The sequence below is a fragment of the Schistocerca nitens genome, chromosome 3, assembly GCF_023898315.1.
Source record: "Schistocerca nitens isolate TAMUIC-IGC-003100 chromosome 3, iqSchNite1.1, whole genome shotgun sequence".
Classification (NCBI taxonomy): domain Eukaryota; kingdom Metazoa; phylum Arthropoda; class Insecta; order Orthoptera; family Acrididae; genus Schistocerca; species Schistocerca nitens.
In genome coordinates this window covers 380727260-380744878 of record NC_064616.1, presented here as the reverse complement: position 1 = coordinate 380744878, position 17619 = coordinate 380727260, and the positions used below count along the sequence as shown (strand labels likewise).

Genomic DNA, 17619 nt, shown 5'->3' with positions numbered 1-17619 from the left:
ATATTACGTGTTTTCATTGCTATCTGTATGCAATGCATTTTAAGGTCATAAGAGATCATGCCACAATAAAATGGCTTCTAGGATTAAAGGATCCAATCAGTAGGCTAATGAGCCTTAAGACTTACCAAATGCAATTTTGAGGTAGTCAATCACCCAGGGAAGTCTCATGGTTATGCTGATGGATTACGCCGCAAAGTACGTTCTGTAGAATGCATTAGAATAAACGCAGAAGAACGGTGCAGAGCTCAGCCTGTTGCCCCTGACTGTCAGTGATATGCAAAACACATGCAGTTTAGCTCTGATGAGGAGTGCTTTACATGCAAACACCATGTGGCCACCGTATCATTGTGCCAGCCTCTTTGAAGGATGAAGTGTTGAAGTGAACCCATGATTCCATATTACTTGGGCACAGCAGATGACGAGCCATGGACCACAGCACTGTGGAAAATATGTTGAGCACTATGTAAATAATTGTTCCCTTGCACTCTAAGAGCCACGCTGAGTCATCATCGAATACCACTGCAAAGACTGCCTGAGACAAAGAAACCTTTTCAGTTAATTGGCTTTGATGTCCTTGGTCATTTTGCACAAAACACCAGCAGGAAATCTATATGTACTAACATCAACTGATCATTTTTCATATTACTTGGCCACAACCAAGAAGCAGACACAGTGGCTCACACTTTCGTTACCCACTGGTTATTGAAATTTGGCACATCAGAAGCAATAATACCAGATCAAAGCATGAACTTTATGTCCAAATTGTTTAAGCAGTTGTGTTGACTATTGCACAGTAAGAAGTTATGAACTGGTACCCTTCACCCACAAGAGAACGGTACAACAGAGACAGTATGTAGGACACTGAGCTAAATGCTAAGTTATTATGTAAATAGTAGCCACAATAATTGGGACTTCCTATTACAGTAAGCCGTTAGCATTTACCTTTAAAAAATTCATGAAAATATGAGTCTTTCACCCCATGAATTTGTTTTTGGTAGGAAAATGCCCTCACCTTTTGAATTACATCACCCTATTCCAGGGGAGGATATATCCTCTATTTGGGTCTTTACTAAAAGGCTGAAAAGGGTATGGTGAGAGGTAAAAAAATGAACATAAAGGCCCTAGAAAGGCTGGAAAACACTCACAATAAAAAAGCAAAACTATCTAAACATCAGGTCGAAAAGTGGTTTGTGTTATCTAACCATCACTTCCAAAATAAAAAACAAAGAAGTTCATTCCGCAATACCAATGACCTTACACGGCAGTCAAAATGACATCCCCCGTTAATGTTGAAAAACAATCCACCAGCTAAACCGCGGTTGTCCATATAAGCAGAATCCACCCATTTCAAGGTGAACTCGAAGCACTGCCTCAATTGCCGGCCACACCTTCTGAAAGGGGGAGGGAATTGGGTAAGGAAAGAAGAAGAAAGAAAAGTAGAAACAAATCAGTGACACAGAGTGTATCAGAGATTGTTCCACCATATCCATACACCTTAAGACCACAAGGTGGTCTCACAAGCTGGAGGTCTGTTATGGAGTATTATGGTTATATTTATGTTGCATTATATCTATGAGAAAGGTCTGTGGGAAACATTTGCAAATAGCTAATAGGTTAGAAAACTGTTAATAGAACATTAGCATGTCTAATTTAAATCAATGGTTTTGTTTTATATGTAGTTGGTATAGGAGCAGATAAGTGAGAATGAGTGAGTAAAGGAGATAATTTATAATGGATGTCTGATAGGGCAATTTAGTCAGTAAAGAAAATGAATTTAGGATGTTTTTCAAGTGTGAGCGACAAGTAAGCTCCCATAAGGTGTGGACCGAGCCTAACCCAGAACAGATATACAGAGAGTAGAAGATAGCTGTACCATTTCTGGTTGCTCAACACAAAACCAAGGGTAACATGAGAGCCAGAGGATTCCTGATTATGGTGCTCTAGGGCCTGTGGGTAAGTCCAACATGGCAGAATCTATCAAGGTATGAACTTCGAGTTAAGGGCTACTTTTTATGCAGCAACTGGATGTAGTGATGTAAGAGCACCAGAGGACATTAATCTCGGATTCTAATGTAAGGACAGTGGAAAATGAAATTCAGCAGCTCAAGGATATGTTCAAAGAACTACAGTCCCTGATGTAAGGCATGGCAAGACTGAATGATACTCAAAGGGAATGTCAGTTACTACAATCAGTTCTGGTATATTTGCAGGAGCAGCTGCATCAAACTACAGAATTATTCTCACAAGTTCAGCAAAAATCAGGCTGGCTGGACTCAGGTGATAGAGTCCTAAAGACAGTATTCGGTACATCCGATGTGGATGGTGATGAGAAGATAAATGTGGGGCTCCAACAGCTACAGGCAGACATGTAAGGAAACCAGGAAACCCTTGAAATACACACCACACAGTTGTCCAGCCTTGAACAAGCCATGCTGAACAACACCCAGCAGTTATGCACCATGGCTGCCACCCCTCATGACACACATCTGAGTCAACAGTCACAATAAATCATAACTTAGGGGAAACCATTGACACACAGCTGGTCATTGCAAGGCTTTTTACACACTCTTGGTGAAAGTATCACTGACACACACACTGAACCCACAGAACTGCAAGCAGTACTCCTTCACATGATCCGATACCATCTGACCCTATTACTTCTCCCACCAGGACAGTTTCTAGAACAGCTATGCAGAATTCAAGCTGAGTTATGGTCCCATCAGAACTATTAGCAGCAGCAGATGAGGAAGCTTTACCATTCTACTACCATATGACCAGTGTAACTAGTTTACAAGCAGGATCAAGGTTAAGAGAAGAGATACCATTGGCCTTTAAAGATTGCCAATTCAAGCACTTCACCACCAATGCCCATCCAGTAGCTTGGGAAACCCTACGGAAATTTGTGCATCTACTGGTACACAAAACACTACTGGTATAACCCAATAGAAAGTCCCATATCCTTCTCACCTCCACAAAGCTATTATAGTGCAGAACCAGGCAAGTCACCATTTGCCCCACAAAGCGAAAACACATTGTACCTGAGTCATGCGAATATACTCTGCTTCGCTCTGAAAAGCCTGCAACTAACTGTACCAGGGAGGTCATGACATGTGAACCCAAATTTTTCTAGAGGTGAGGATCACACTGGCTGTACTTAGCCCCAAAACTGATAGTAGTCATTGACACCTGCTATTACCAAGGACATTCCAGCAGTGCCCAGTGCATAGCGCTACAAGGTCAGAGTGTGCTGATGAATAGTATACAATGCAACATTTCAGGTCCCACTTTTCAGTTCCAAGCCACCGTTACCAGAACCACATCTCTAAACACTAGCTACTCATTAATTTACCCACTGGTTGTGCCTTTCAAACTCCTGCCCAAGGAAAATCTGATTTTCTTCAATGCCATACTAGATACAGCTCTTCTGGTTACTCTGGATCAAATGATACAGCACAAAATGGTCATGTGACGACAGAACATCTACTCAATCACATAAAATAAATAAATAAATAAATAATAAAAAAATAAAAAAACATTAGAATGCACGACACAATTCATTCATAATCACAGGACTAGCACATTAGCTGTTTGTGTAATTTTGAGCATAATAAATATTCCGTACAGCCATCTTAGATGTAGAGTTGCCAAAATCCCGCTCTTACCTTCCTTCAACCTGCGGATACCAATACTCATGCCAGTAACAGTAAAGAAGTGACTCAATCACAGTGAACAGCAAAAAGTTGTGGAAGAAAAAAAGATGGGTTGGGAGAAAGCAAAGTGGATGCAGTGCTTAAGCATTGTACGAGTGATGTGTTGTATCTACTGTCAAATAAAAATGAAAAGTGGGGAATGCCAAAGTCTTATTCAAGCAATAAAGAAAAATTGATGGATGCATGTCTCTGTTATAATCAGGCCAACAAATTAGGAATCTGGAGGACTGGATTAATCTAAGGAGGGAGGAAATGTAATGGCTGAAACACTAACAGCTGGGACCACAGCCCTGCCACGAAACCTGGCCTCGGTCTGCTGACCAATGCCCTGCCAGCTCAGCAGCATCAGCAAAGATGGCTTCCACAGCCAGCACTTCTATGTAAGGGACGTAATGTGGACTGCCACCGCATGATCGAGCAATTTACCAATTAAGCCATGGCAGGCCACCGACCCCACTCCAGGCATTTTGGTGCAGCCTCAATACAGGGTGCCTTCTGTAACTGTCAGCATGTAGAAATGGGATTCAAATCACCAGGATCAGCCCGTCAGCAAGTCATCACAGCTGGGTTATCACTGGTCATCACTGCGCCTATGGCACTGCTTCCATGGGGCCGAGAGCCAATTGGTTGAATTGGTTGGTTTGTGGGGGTTGAAGGGACCAGACTACAAAGGCCATCGGTCCCTGAGAGCCAATTAATGGTGCCTGAGTGTCCAAACCAGGCACAAGGATGTCACTTTGCTGCTGTACTGCCACCCCACAGCTGTAAGCCACCATACGTCAGCATGCTGTAGGTAGCCAGGCTGCTGCTACCATTAACAGGAAATGCGTTCATTGGTATACCCGTACTGGTGTGCTGATCTCTGAGAATCATCTGCCATCATCTGCAGCCTGCCTGTTTCAGATATGCTGAACTGTGTCTGTTCATGTTCATCACTAAAGCATTCTATCAACTGATTGGCTGCCTTCTTTGCCTGCTCCATCGCCAACCTCCAGCACAGAACCGCTTGCCCCCTCCTGTCCTGCAGTAATCCCCCCTCACAGAAAGTTTGAAACCTGATTTTCAACAGCAAAACATTTCAGGAGCACATGTGGCCTATGAACATAATTTATTGGTTATGATTTGTAGATACAAGTACAAGAAATTGCAGGAAGGTAGGAAATTAAGGAGATGGGATCTGTATAAATTGAGAGAACCGCAAGTTAGTGATCACTTTAAAGTGAGAATTAGGTGACAACTGACTGGATCAAAGGAAAGGAATGTAATAGAAAATGAATGGGTAGCTTTGACAGATGAAATAGTGAAGACAGCAGAAGCTCAACTAGGCAAAAAGACATGGCCTAGAAGACATTCTTGGATAATACCTGAGATAGTGGGATTAATTGACGAAAGGAGACGATAGAAAAACTGAGGCAGGCTTAAGGGAATACATATGTATAAAAAAAGAGGCAGGCAGAAGATGTAAGGTGGCAAAGCAGAAATGACTAGAGGAGAAATGCAAAGCTGTAGTGTTATGCATGACTATGTGAAGGATAGAGATCACGAACAGAAAAATTAGAGGGACTTTTGGAAAAAACAGAAGCAGTTGTGTGAATATTAAGAGCTCAGGTGGGAAGCAAGCAGCAAGGAAATAAGGAAAGGCTGAAAGGTGGAAGCAAATACAAGAGAAACAGTTATTATAGAAAGGGAAGAAGAAGCAGATGAAAATGAGATGAGGGATGTGATGCTGTGAGAAGAATTTGACAATGGAGTGAAAGACGTAAGTTGAAATGAGACCCAGGGGCAGATGACAGTTCCTCAAATTACTGAGATTCTTGGGAGAGCCAGCCATGGTAAAACTAATCCACATGATGTGCAAGATATATGAGAAAGGCAAAATAGCCTCACACTTCACGAAGAATGTAATAATAACAGTCCCATAGAATTCCAGGTGCTGACAGGCGTGAATATTACCAAACCATCAGTTTAGTAAGTCATGACTACAAAACACTGATATGAATTTTCTGTGCAAGAAAAAAGTGTTAGAAGCCTGATGCATTTGTCAGAGATGGCAAAGGACTTGGATGAGAGTTAGAGAGAATGGGTAGTCATGGAAAGAGATTCTAAGATGAACATCAACAAAAGTAAAACAAGGGTAATAGAATGTATATGAATTAATTGCACAATACTGATGGAATTAGATTAAGAAATGAGACACTAAAAGTAGTAGATGAGTATAATTATCTAATGACAGGTGAAGTAGAGAGGATATATAAAATTTAGACTGGCAACAACAAGAACAACATATCTGCAAAAGAGAAATTCGAATATAAATAAATATTAGGAAGCCTTTTTTGAAGGAAATTGTCTGAACTGAAGTCCTGTACAGAAGTGAAATGTGTTCGGTTAACAATCCAGCAAAGAAGAGACTAGAAGAACTTGAAATATGGTGCTACAGGAGAATGCTGATAAGTAGATGGGTACAACAGATAACTACAAGGGGGTACCCAAAAAGAAATCAGAATAACTTTGCTGTGAGTGGAGCTTGTGAAGTTTGCATTTCTGCCACTAGGTGTGTATAGCGCAATTCATTACCAGTTCAGTGCCATCTGTGTTGTTGACCTGCCTTATTCTGTTCATCTGCAGTGATTGTTTTTGCTTGTGCTGTTTTGTTCCTGTTTCATTTTTATGATGGCAAGTTTAAGTGAATAATGTGCAGCTGTGAAAGTTTGTTTTCTACTTGGTAAAAATGTTGCTGAAGGTGATTTTATGTTGAAAACAGCTTACCAAGATGATACTACGCGAAAAACTCAAGTGTATGAGTTGTTTACTTGATTTAAAGACGGTGACATGTCAATTGATGACAAAGTTCATTCTGAACATGCATCAACTGCCTGAATCGATGAAATATTGAAAAAATTTGAGAGCTTGTGCTCACAGTCAAACAAACTTTTTATTTGGAAGTTTTAAGAAGATTGTGCAACAGTGTTCATCAAAAAAGACCCGATTTATGGCAGACACGGGACCAGTTCTTCCACCATGAGAACACATCTCCACACACAGCCATCTCTGTTAGGCAGTTTTTGACAAAAAAGGCATGGTTCCACTGCTCCACACATCTTACTCACCTGACTTGGCTCCATGCAACTTCTTCTTATTTACACACATGAAAAGGGGCACAAAAGGGCACTGATTTGACAAAAATTGATGAAGTCAAGGAAAAACAAGGGAGGAGCAGTCAGCCGTTTCTAAAGATGACTACAAAAAATGTTTCAAACAGTGGAAGCGCCAATGTGACAAATGTATTAGTTGTAATGGAGAGTATTTTGAAGGGCATAAGGTTGTTCTGTAAACAATTTGAAAATATACAGCTTTTAAAAAAGAATTTCTGTTTTTTGTACCCCCTCTTAATGAGGTGGTACTGAATCGCATTGGGGAGAAAAGAAATGTATGGAAAAGTTGACTAAAAGAAGGGATAAGTCAATATGACACATCTGGAAGCATCAAAGAATTGTGGATTTGGTAATGGGAGAAAGTGTTGGGGGTAAAAACTGTAGCAGGAAACCAAAGCTTGACTACAGTAATCAGGTTCAAATGGATTGTAGGCTGAAACTGTTATGCAGAGATGAAGAATTTTTCACAGGATAGACTAGCATGGTGGACTCCTATTGCCAATACTGTGGCGAGCAAAATGTAATGAAGACTTGATCCATTCATTTAAGACAAAATGCTGATAGGTAAACTTGCAGTTACAGAGCCATGATTTAAAATTTGTCTGCATCTAAAAAGAAAAAAGAAAAATATTTTATAGTGACAGGACACTCAAAGTTTTTAAAGGGGGTGGATCAGTGATAAAAACTTGTTGCTGCTAACATGATTAGTTGCGGCACTGTCAAAATTACTATGTGCAATGTATCAGGTGGCAGCATCTCACTGGTGTGAAGGCAGGGCAACACAGTGTAGGGCAAAGTAAAAGGAGCCCACACAAGCAACAAAGAGAGGCTAGCTGGCTGGTGGAACAGAAGCTATCCGTGTGGACAGTGTGACATCATGTACTCGACTAGGAGCACTGGGTCACTACCTTTACAAGTAAGAATAATACACAATTTTATTATGAACTAATACCTAATTGTACAAACAATCAAAATTTGCCAGAATGCTATGCTATAATAGAATCTACAAAAAGTCATTATCATTTTGCACTTAGATTACATAACCTAACAAACATTACATTCAATGAAAAAGAGTAGTTATTACAAAAAGGTTTATCCTACAATTTACAAACAACATGCTCTCTGGAGACAAACAGATAGCATAATAGCTCATATGGTGGCCTCTTTGGATGGTACTCGAGTATCTACTGCAGAGTGCAGTGAAGTTGTGGTCAAAATTAACCAGCTTATCTCTACACATGAAAAGGAGGGAAAGCCAAAAGCAGAGAAGGAAAACTCAGACTGTGTCACTATAAGATCAATTAATAGTAAGTTATCAGAGAGTCAAGCACTCATAGTTCAGGTTGACAAGAGCAAGGCAACGGTATCAGAGGTAGACTACAGAAGTAAATTTCAAAATTTTTTGAGCAGAATAATATAACAAAAATTAAATATGAATTAACTGCAAAATATGTGGCAAATCTGAAATTCAAAAGAAATGAAGTTTACCCATGCACCCAGCTGTGCCAAAATTATGTGGCACTATAAAGTTTCACAAACTTGGTAACCACTATTGTTGAATGCTAGAGGGGGCACAGGTTATGAAGCAGAAAAGCTGCTGGTTGAGTATTTGAATAAGCATTCCCAGCATCCCATCAATTTCAGCATAAAAAATAGGAAACAGCTTATAAACAGTGTGTTCATAGCAACAACAACGTGTATGATGACATGATGTCATGACATATATACTATAAACATATTGTTCAGGTGCAAAGTATTATCACAGAGAATCTGTATACTTTTATGGAGAGACCATCTACGGGGGGGGGGGGGGGGGGTTGCTTTATTAAAAATTGTTTTATCTTTCAACTCTTTTAAATTTGTGGATGATTTTTATTCACAACAAGAAGACTTAGCGATGGGCTGGCTCACCACTTGTCTATTCCATAGTAAATATTTAATGATGAACTTTGAGAAAGAATTTATGACAAAATTCCCTCAACGTGTTAGAAGACAAATTTTATGGAATAGATATGTTGACAATACATGATGGTAATAATGTTGAAAGCGAACAGTTTCTCAGATTTAAACAGATTGAACCAACAGATCCAGTTTATTGGCCAGTGCACTGACAATGACACTTTACCATTTTTTGACCTCCACAAGTGATCATAAAATATGGAAATATAGGCTTCAATATTTACCAAAAGCCAACCACAACAGATCTTGTTCTATATAGGCAGTCATGTCATCTAGTGAAACATAAATCTGCCACATACAGAGCCATGTTAAATGATATACAGGGTGTTACAAAAAGGTACGGCCAAACTTTCAGGAAACATTCTTCACACACAAAGAAAGAAAATATGTTATGTGGACATGTGTCCAGAAACGCTTACTTTCCATGTTAGAGCTCATTTCATTACTTCTCTTCAAATCACATTAATCATGGAATGGAAACACACAGCAACAGAATGTACCTCCGTCGCATGGAAACCCTGATGCGCTGATGCAGCCCTGGAGAATGGCGTATTGTATCACAGCCGTCCACAATACGAGCACGAAGAGTCTCTACATTTGGTACTGGGGTTGCATAGACAAGAGCTTTCAAATGCCCCCATAAATGAAAGTCAAGAGGGTTGAGGTCAGGAGAGCGTGGAGGCCATGGAATTGGTCCGCCTCTACCAATCCATCGGTTACCGAATCTGTTGTTGAGAAGCGCACGAACACTTCGACTGAAATGGGCAGGAGCTCCATCGTGCATGAACCACATGTTGTGTCGTACTTGTAAAGGCACATGTTCTAGCAGCACAGGTAGAGTATCCCGTATGAAATCATGATAACGTGCTCCATTGAGCATAGGTGGAAGAACATGGGGCCCAATCAAGACATCACCAACAATGCCTGCCCAAACGTTTACAGAAAATCTGTGTTGATGACGTGATTGCACAATTGTTTGCGGATTCTCGTCAGCCCACAAATGTTGATTGTGAAAATTTTAAATTTGATCACGTTGGAATGAAGCCTCATTTGCACTGAAATGAGGAGTGACACATTGTTGGATGAACCATTCGCAGAAGTGTACCCGTGGAGGCCAATCAGCTGCTGATAGTGCCTGCACACACTGTACATGGTACGGAAACAACTGGTTCTCCCGTAGCACTCTGCATGCAGTGACGTGGTCAACGTTACCTTGTACAGCAGCAACTTCTCTGACGCTGACATTAGGGTTATCGTCAACTGCACGAAGAATTGCCTCGTCCATTGCAGGTGTCCTCGTCATTCTAGGTCTTCCCCAGTCACGAGTCATAGGCTGGAATGTTCCATGCTCCCTAAGACGCCAATCAATTGCTTAGAACGTCTTCCTGTTGGGACAACTTTGTTCTGGAAATCTGTCTCGATACAAACGTACCGCGCCACGGCTATTGCCCCGTGCTAATCCATACATCAAATGGGCATCTGCCAACTCCGCATTTGTAAACATTGCACTGACTGCAAAACCATGTTCGTCATGAACACTAACCTGTTGATGCTACGTACTGATGAGCTTGATGCTAGTACTGTAGAGCAATGAGTCGCATGTCAACACAAGCACCGAAGTCAACATTACCTTCCCTCAATTGGGCCAACTGGCCGTGAATCGAGGAAGTACAGTACATACTGACGAAACTAAAATGAGCTCTAACATGGAAATTAAGCGTTTCCGGACACATGTCCACATAACATCTTTTCTTAATTGTGTGTGAGGAATGTTTCCTGAAAGTTTGGCCATACCTTTTTGTAACACCCTGTATATGAAGTGCCCCTTACTAACAAAGCTCAAATGGCCGAATATGAGGTTATACAGTACATAGTGTATCAAAGGAGTTACAGTCCAGAATTTGTTAATACAGTTAATAGAAGTATACTCAGAATGAAAAATCTTCCTTCCCATAGTGGATTACAGGCAGATTTTATAACACTTAGACCAGTCAAGCAGATAAAGGAAAGCTCTATTTTTTTTTTTTTTTGTAGAATACTGTACCTGGGTGCAGTAACCAAAAAAACTAAGATATATATGAGACCTAAAAACATCATTCCAGTATATTTTACTTTTTTGTATCTAGGTAGAAAACTCAGGAATAAGGAAAAAGCTGTGGTAAATAAATATAATGAAGTGGGTGTATACTGTGTTACATGCAATGATTGTCCTAAGAAACATATAGGGCAAACCGGTAGGTCATTTCAAATATGATTTCAGGAACATCTTAACTTAAATAATCCCCAATTTGCATTAACAATACACTTGTGCAAAGACAGGCACAACATCATGAGCCCTTCAAAAAATTTAAAAATACTTCATAAAAAGAAAAAAAAACATATTTTGAATACATTTCAGGAAGTAGAAATTTTTAGAGGTAAAAAAATAAAAAAAAAATGCACAGTTCACATTGAATAACCAATTACAATTAAAGCACCATAGCATTTTGGATAATTTTGACTGTTTGTACATTTAGGTTCTAATACATAATACAATTCTGTATTATTCTTGCTTGTGAAGGTAGCGGCCCAGTGCTCCTAGTCATGGGTGTATGATGTACACTGTCCACATCAATAGCTTTTGTTCTGCCAGCCAGCTAGTCTTTCTCTGTAATTCATTCAGGTTACTTTTACTTTGCCCAACACTGGGTTGCCTTGCTGTCACACCGGTAAGACAATGCTGCATGATACATTCCACACAGTAATTTGCACAGTGCTGCGACTAATTGTGTTAGCAGCGACAATTTTTTATCACCAACTTGGCCGCTTTAAAATTTTTTTCCTTTGTGATGTAGGCAAATTTTAAAACATGGCTCTGTAACTGCAAGTTTCACCTATCAGCAATTTGTCCTAAACAAATGGAGCACATCTTCATTACCTTTTGCTTGCCACAGCATCAACAATATTCACGGAATAATAAATTTTGATTAGGAACAATGGGTATGCCAACAATCTCTTAACGCATGGTGACACTGTTTTTTGCTTTTCACAATGTAGGCTACACGAAACCAGTTGTGTTTTAATAAACAACAATTTTACCAGCTGTTGGTGGAATTCTTCCTAATATCCTACCCTTCATTTTGATTAAAAGCCTAACAGCACAATTTGTGTTTGTTAAAATCATAACAATGGCGTCTAGCCATTGTGTGACACCCTTGGTTTTAATTAAAAGCCTAACAGCACAGTTTGGATTTCTTGTTGTTTTTAAAGCATCTATCAATGCTCAATCTAACGTACATATTTTTCCTATCTCATGTCCAGAAGAGCTGCTGGCGAAGTTATCAGAGGGACAGTTGTATTCTAAGACAGACTTAGCTGACTCTTGCCTGTTACTACCCTTAGAAGAATAATGAGTGCCTTTTATGAAAATAAATATGCCTTTCAGGTTATGTCAGCATCTATGTCTACATCAACATGACCACTCTACAGTTCACATGTAAGTGTTTGGCAGAGGGTTCACAGAACCACTTTGAAGTTGTTTCTACTTCACTCTTGAACAGACTGTGGAAAAATGAACACCTAAATCATTCTGTGCAAGCTCTGATTTCTCTTATTTCATTATGACAATTTTTTCTCCCTAGGTAGGTGGGAGCCAACAACATATTTTTGCAATCAGAGGAGAAAGTTAGTGATTGAAATTTTGAGAAAAGTTCTCATCGAAACTAAAACAAAGGCATTTATTTTAATGATTGGCACACCAACCCATGTGTTGTATCTGTGACACTCTCCTCCTATTTCACAATAATACAAAACAAGCTGCCCTTCCTTGAAATTTTTGAATGTCTTCCAACAATCCTATCAGGTGAGGAACCCATACCATGTAGCAATACTACAGAAGAGAACATACAAACATAGTGTAGGCAGTATCCTTAGTAGATATGTTGCATTATCTCAGTGTTCTGTTAACCCTCGAGCGGGCACGCCATTTTTCATAACATGAGGTGGGGTGCGGCGCACTTTGTACACATAAAAAAAAAAGTTTCCTTATGTTACTAAGGTAAGTCAAGTATGATCAAAATAAAAGTTTAATCTTGGTTCATTTAAACAGGGAGAAAATAAACTTACATAATATGAGCTAAACTACTGTTTTATTAAACAATAATGAAATAAATTTTCACTATGACTCTCTGTTGCCAATAACAGGTGTTAAAGAGACAGGAATGACACATTCGAAGCATTAAGCAGTGCAGTTGCATCAGATCTGTCAGCTGCTTATTCAATCACAAATTATCTTGTAGACAACTGTCTCAATGTGGGATTATGTTGCTAGTTCGTAATTGGGGTCATCTTTTTTAAACTGATCATAAATGTTTTCTCACCAAGCTCTCTTTGTATTTTATATTACTGCTGCTCCCTTGGATGTACGACAACACAATTTATTGCTGTGTTACCTGAAGCAATACTGAAGGAATAAGTATAGGTTTGCAATTGTGAAACAAAAATGGAACCACACAAAATCATTTTATTTTTGGTTGGCGCATTTTATACACAGGCGTGCCTGCTCATGGGTTAATAAAACACAGTAATTGGTTTGCCTTCCCCTACAAAATATTTTACATGATGGTTCCAATCTAAGTTGTTTGTAATTATAATCCATAGGTATTTAGTTAAATTGACACTCTTTAAATCAGTGTGATTTATTGCATAACTGAAATTTAATGGTTGTTTTTAGTATTCATGTGGAGGACTTCACAAATAATTAACAGGATCAAAAATGAATTTTCACTTCAGAAACTTCCTGACAGATTAAAACTGTGTCACGGTCTGGGACTCTAAGATAGATTCTCGTGCTTTGTGGGCAATACTCTTACTGACTGAACTATTCATCAAGCTTCAATTCCCCCAGGACACATATGCTACTTTCCACACTTCATACACACTCGTCTGCATACCTTGTTGGATTAAAACTCATGGAAGAAAGGATATTGTGAAGAAATGGTATGAAGAAGAGATTCTGTGATGTTCAGAAAGTAGGAGAGACTTAATGGCAGAACTGAAGCTGTGAGAGCAGGCCAGGAGACATGTCTGGACTGCTCACAAAACATAAGATTCCACATCCAAGTCCAGGTCCAATGCACAGTTATAATCTATCACGATGTTTCATCTGTAGTTGCCATTTTTACAAACTATTTATTTCAAATACATCACTGACTGAGCCCATGTATTGATGTTACTGAATACCTGATTCAAGTACAATTATTAAGTCAGAATAACTTACTTCATACATTAAACATTAAGGAACTAGCTTTGTAAATAGAATACAACCAAGCACAAATAGGGATAATGAGTGTGTAAAACAGAAGAACTGGTGCATTCATTGGGCCTTCAGTAAGTTTAGGTATTAAAAGCCAGTGCACACTACCAACAGGTCACAAATTTGATTTTCTCAAAGAATGTGGACCAATGCATCACACATGTAAAATGTTTGTAGTCCCTATATGAGTAAAAAAGAACATGGTTGTGCGAAAGATGCAGGTTATATGGCTGTAATCTGCCTCTTTACGTTCATTGTGGTTTTGTGTCAAAAATCGCAGTTGGGATGCACAACACAGGTATTACAAAACTATAGGTGATCCTATTAAATAATTATGAAATAATGTGCTTAGGAAATATCACTACAAAATATGTGATGAGTTCATTCAGAATGATCACAGATTCTCTCTTGACTCAAAAATATCTTTTACTTGACTAACCAGAAGGGTCACTACTTCTCACTCCCTGGTGAGTAAAATATCCACAGCAGATGATAAAATGCTGATATACAACATAACTGCAAGAAACAGAAAGACTGATTCCAGCTGAACTTCAACTTTTTTTGAAACATCTGCAACTATTTCCACCATCTATTGAATTCTTCTTCTAAAAAAAAAAAAAAAAAAAAAAAAAAAAAAAAAAAAAAAAAAAAACGACTAGTTTACCATCACCTGTCTAAAAGATACATCATATTGTAAAGATGCCAAAAATTGCATTCTCTACATATCTATAGATTTTACATGTCATTAAATTGTGCTAGGTAATTTGACCAGTGCTAATGCCAAAACATGAATAATCATAACTACAGCAGTCTTCAATGGAAATATTACAAACTTAAAAAATTGAAGCCTTGTAAAGATGTTGATGAGAAACAATGTGTGCAGACTAAAATTTGGTAACGTGAAAGTTACCTTTATAACATAATATGGAGAGCACAGTTTAAGATATCTTCTGTGGTTGGTAATTGTTTGTTAAATTGACTAATCCACCATATATGGTTAAGCATGTTAATGGTGTCCTCACTGAACTAAGAAATGGCTAAAGGAAAGCATTGCAATGCACAGCGTCAAATGATTGTCAGAAATTATTTGAGAAGCTATGTTGATAGAAATACAATTAAGAGCCACCACTGTATTTACTATGCTTTATGTCACCAAAACTCAATCGATTTCTTCATTCCTGATTTTATGAATTAATTTTATCCTTACTGTTTAAAAAATACTGTGAAGCAAAAATGAAATAGTTTAAATAAGGATTTATGAAGATCTTAATAATCTGTGTTATTCTTGTCTACGGAAGTTTCATCCCAGACTAATCTTCAGTACTGACGATTACAAACATAATTTTTGCAAATTCTTATAATGCACATGATATGACACATCTTAAAAAGGCAAAATCCAAAAAAAAAAAAAGAGCATCTTTGTCCCCAAAAAATGTTTAAGGCTGTGATGAGGATGTACCTTGCAATCTCAGTGTTGCTGCATTACTTTGAAAAAAATACTTGAAAATAAATGACAGACTGCTCTGGAGTTAACCCACACAGAAATGTGCTGCTCCTGGCACAAAGACATTGCAGTAGCCCCTCTTGAAGAAGAATGGCACTGCCTGACAATTTGTCTCTACAATGACATTATCACAACAAACCACAAGTAACTGTATAAGCTTGTTTTTAACAGTCTGCCTTTTTCCACTAAAAATATACACACCCATTGATGGTGCTTATGAAAATTATGAAAACAAATCTTGTGCCAACAAATGAAAAATTAAGTTGCTACTTACAGATGATTCTCTTAACTTTATCATTGTATTTTGAATACAAGAAAAGATACCACCATAACTGTATAACATCGCTGGTTCCAAGCAAAAAAACATACCATGGCCTACTAATTTTTGGCAGCTTACATCTCACAATCTTGGCTGCAGGTTTTTATTATGGTCAATCTCCAACAAACAGCACAATGTATACTTTAACATATTGCACGAGAGTGAATTACTACTCACTGGCATCAGCCTACTGATACACGTTTTACACTTTTCAATCCACCTGGAAGTTATAAGCTGAAAGATTTACAATGAACTAACAATTAACTAATATATTTTTACATGTATTTATTTAACGAGCAAACTAAAAATGCTGGCAATGAAAAGAACAATTAACACCTATTGCAATGACCTGTATATGATGAGGCACCGTCAACCAATGTGCTACAGTAAGCAGTTCTTCAAATTTTGCTGAAATCATGCATGGATTTTCATCCTGCAACATTGGGGAAGCTCTCTCAGCTGGCCACTTGCCACCGGTGAGAATGCGCATGAAGAACAGTGCGAAGAAATCATCCAAGGCCTGAAGATTAGCTTCATCTGAGAAAGCTCTGAAATATAAAATGATAACAGAACCTATCATAAAAATTAAGATAAACTTTGAAATGAAGAAAACATTTTTTTTTTCATTAGTAGAACTGATTTTATTCTTGTTAGTGACAATGCACGATGTATCTTACTTTGAAAGACATGTGATATAATGCTAACTGACACCCGACTGGTATCTGCTGGAAATTGACATACTAAATAAACCTTAATTTGTTAACAGTACCAAGCTAAGCTGCCTCTGTGTTAAAGTTTACTAACACACAGCTGTGCTGTTTGGTGCTCATCTTGGAGCTAAGCAAGTTCGAATCCTGGTGGTGGAAGAAATTTTCAATGGGGCATTTGGCCGACAGTGAGAGAAGAGAAGGTGATGTAAAGTTCCTTATTCACCAGACTTTCACGATCCGTCGATCACATCTAATGGTCCCATTGGTGCTATTATAATCACTAACATTCAACAAATACACTTAACACACAACTCTCACATTCAACTGCATCACCTCAGTATGTCAGGACCACCTGACATATTCCTGGGCTTCATATGGATGTCATGGTTACCAGAAACACATCACTCCTTATTGTCAATAATGCATGAACTGGAATTGAACATGCATTCAGAGACCATGGACAGTACTTCAGAAGTTGCTGCTCCACAGGTGTTTACCAGGTGCAGCATCTCATATTATGACAGAACAGAGAACTTAACATCACACCTCGATGAGTTCACATGCCAGAGTGAGGCTTTTGGAGCATGTAAAGGACAAATCCACCCAAAACCCCAGGTAAGGGGGTTTCACGGATAGTGAAGTGCACGATCCTCACCTATGCCAGACTGTAAGAAATGCTTTTACTATAGATTATTTCAAGACAAAGCTCTTGAGTGCAGATCATCATGAACCTGGTTAGTTCACACAGGAGAATCGTATAAACATACCACTATTTGACCATAGGACAGACTTCCATATGGACTACACATCATGATAGAAGGGAGACGGTGAAGCCCAGTGCCAGCCCATAGCCAATTCCTCTCGAATAGCACCAAGGGGACCATTAGACATGATGGACAGATCATGATAACCAGTTTCACATGCCCTCACTCCATGAGATGCTGTGGAGAGGTATCAAATTTAAACCAGGAA

General features: G+C 38.8%; 1 protein-coding gene across 2 annotated transcripts in view; it reads right to left on the bottom strand.

The window, feature by feature from the left end:
• LOC126248318 (protein inturned) overlaps positions 1-17619 on the bottom strand; it is a 267846-nt gene that overhangs the window by 132387 nt on the left and 117840 nt on the right. For both annotated transcript variants that reach the window (XM_049949205.1, XM_049949204.1), the window contains exon 10: positions 16287-16485. In XM_049949205.1, coding sequence (XP_049805162.1) covers positions 16287-16485 — 199 coding nt within the window. The remainder of the gene's footprint in view (positions 1-16286; positions 16486-17619) is intronic.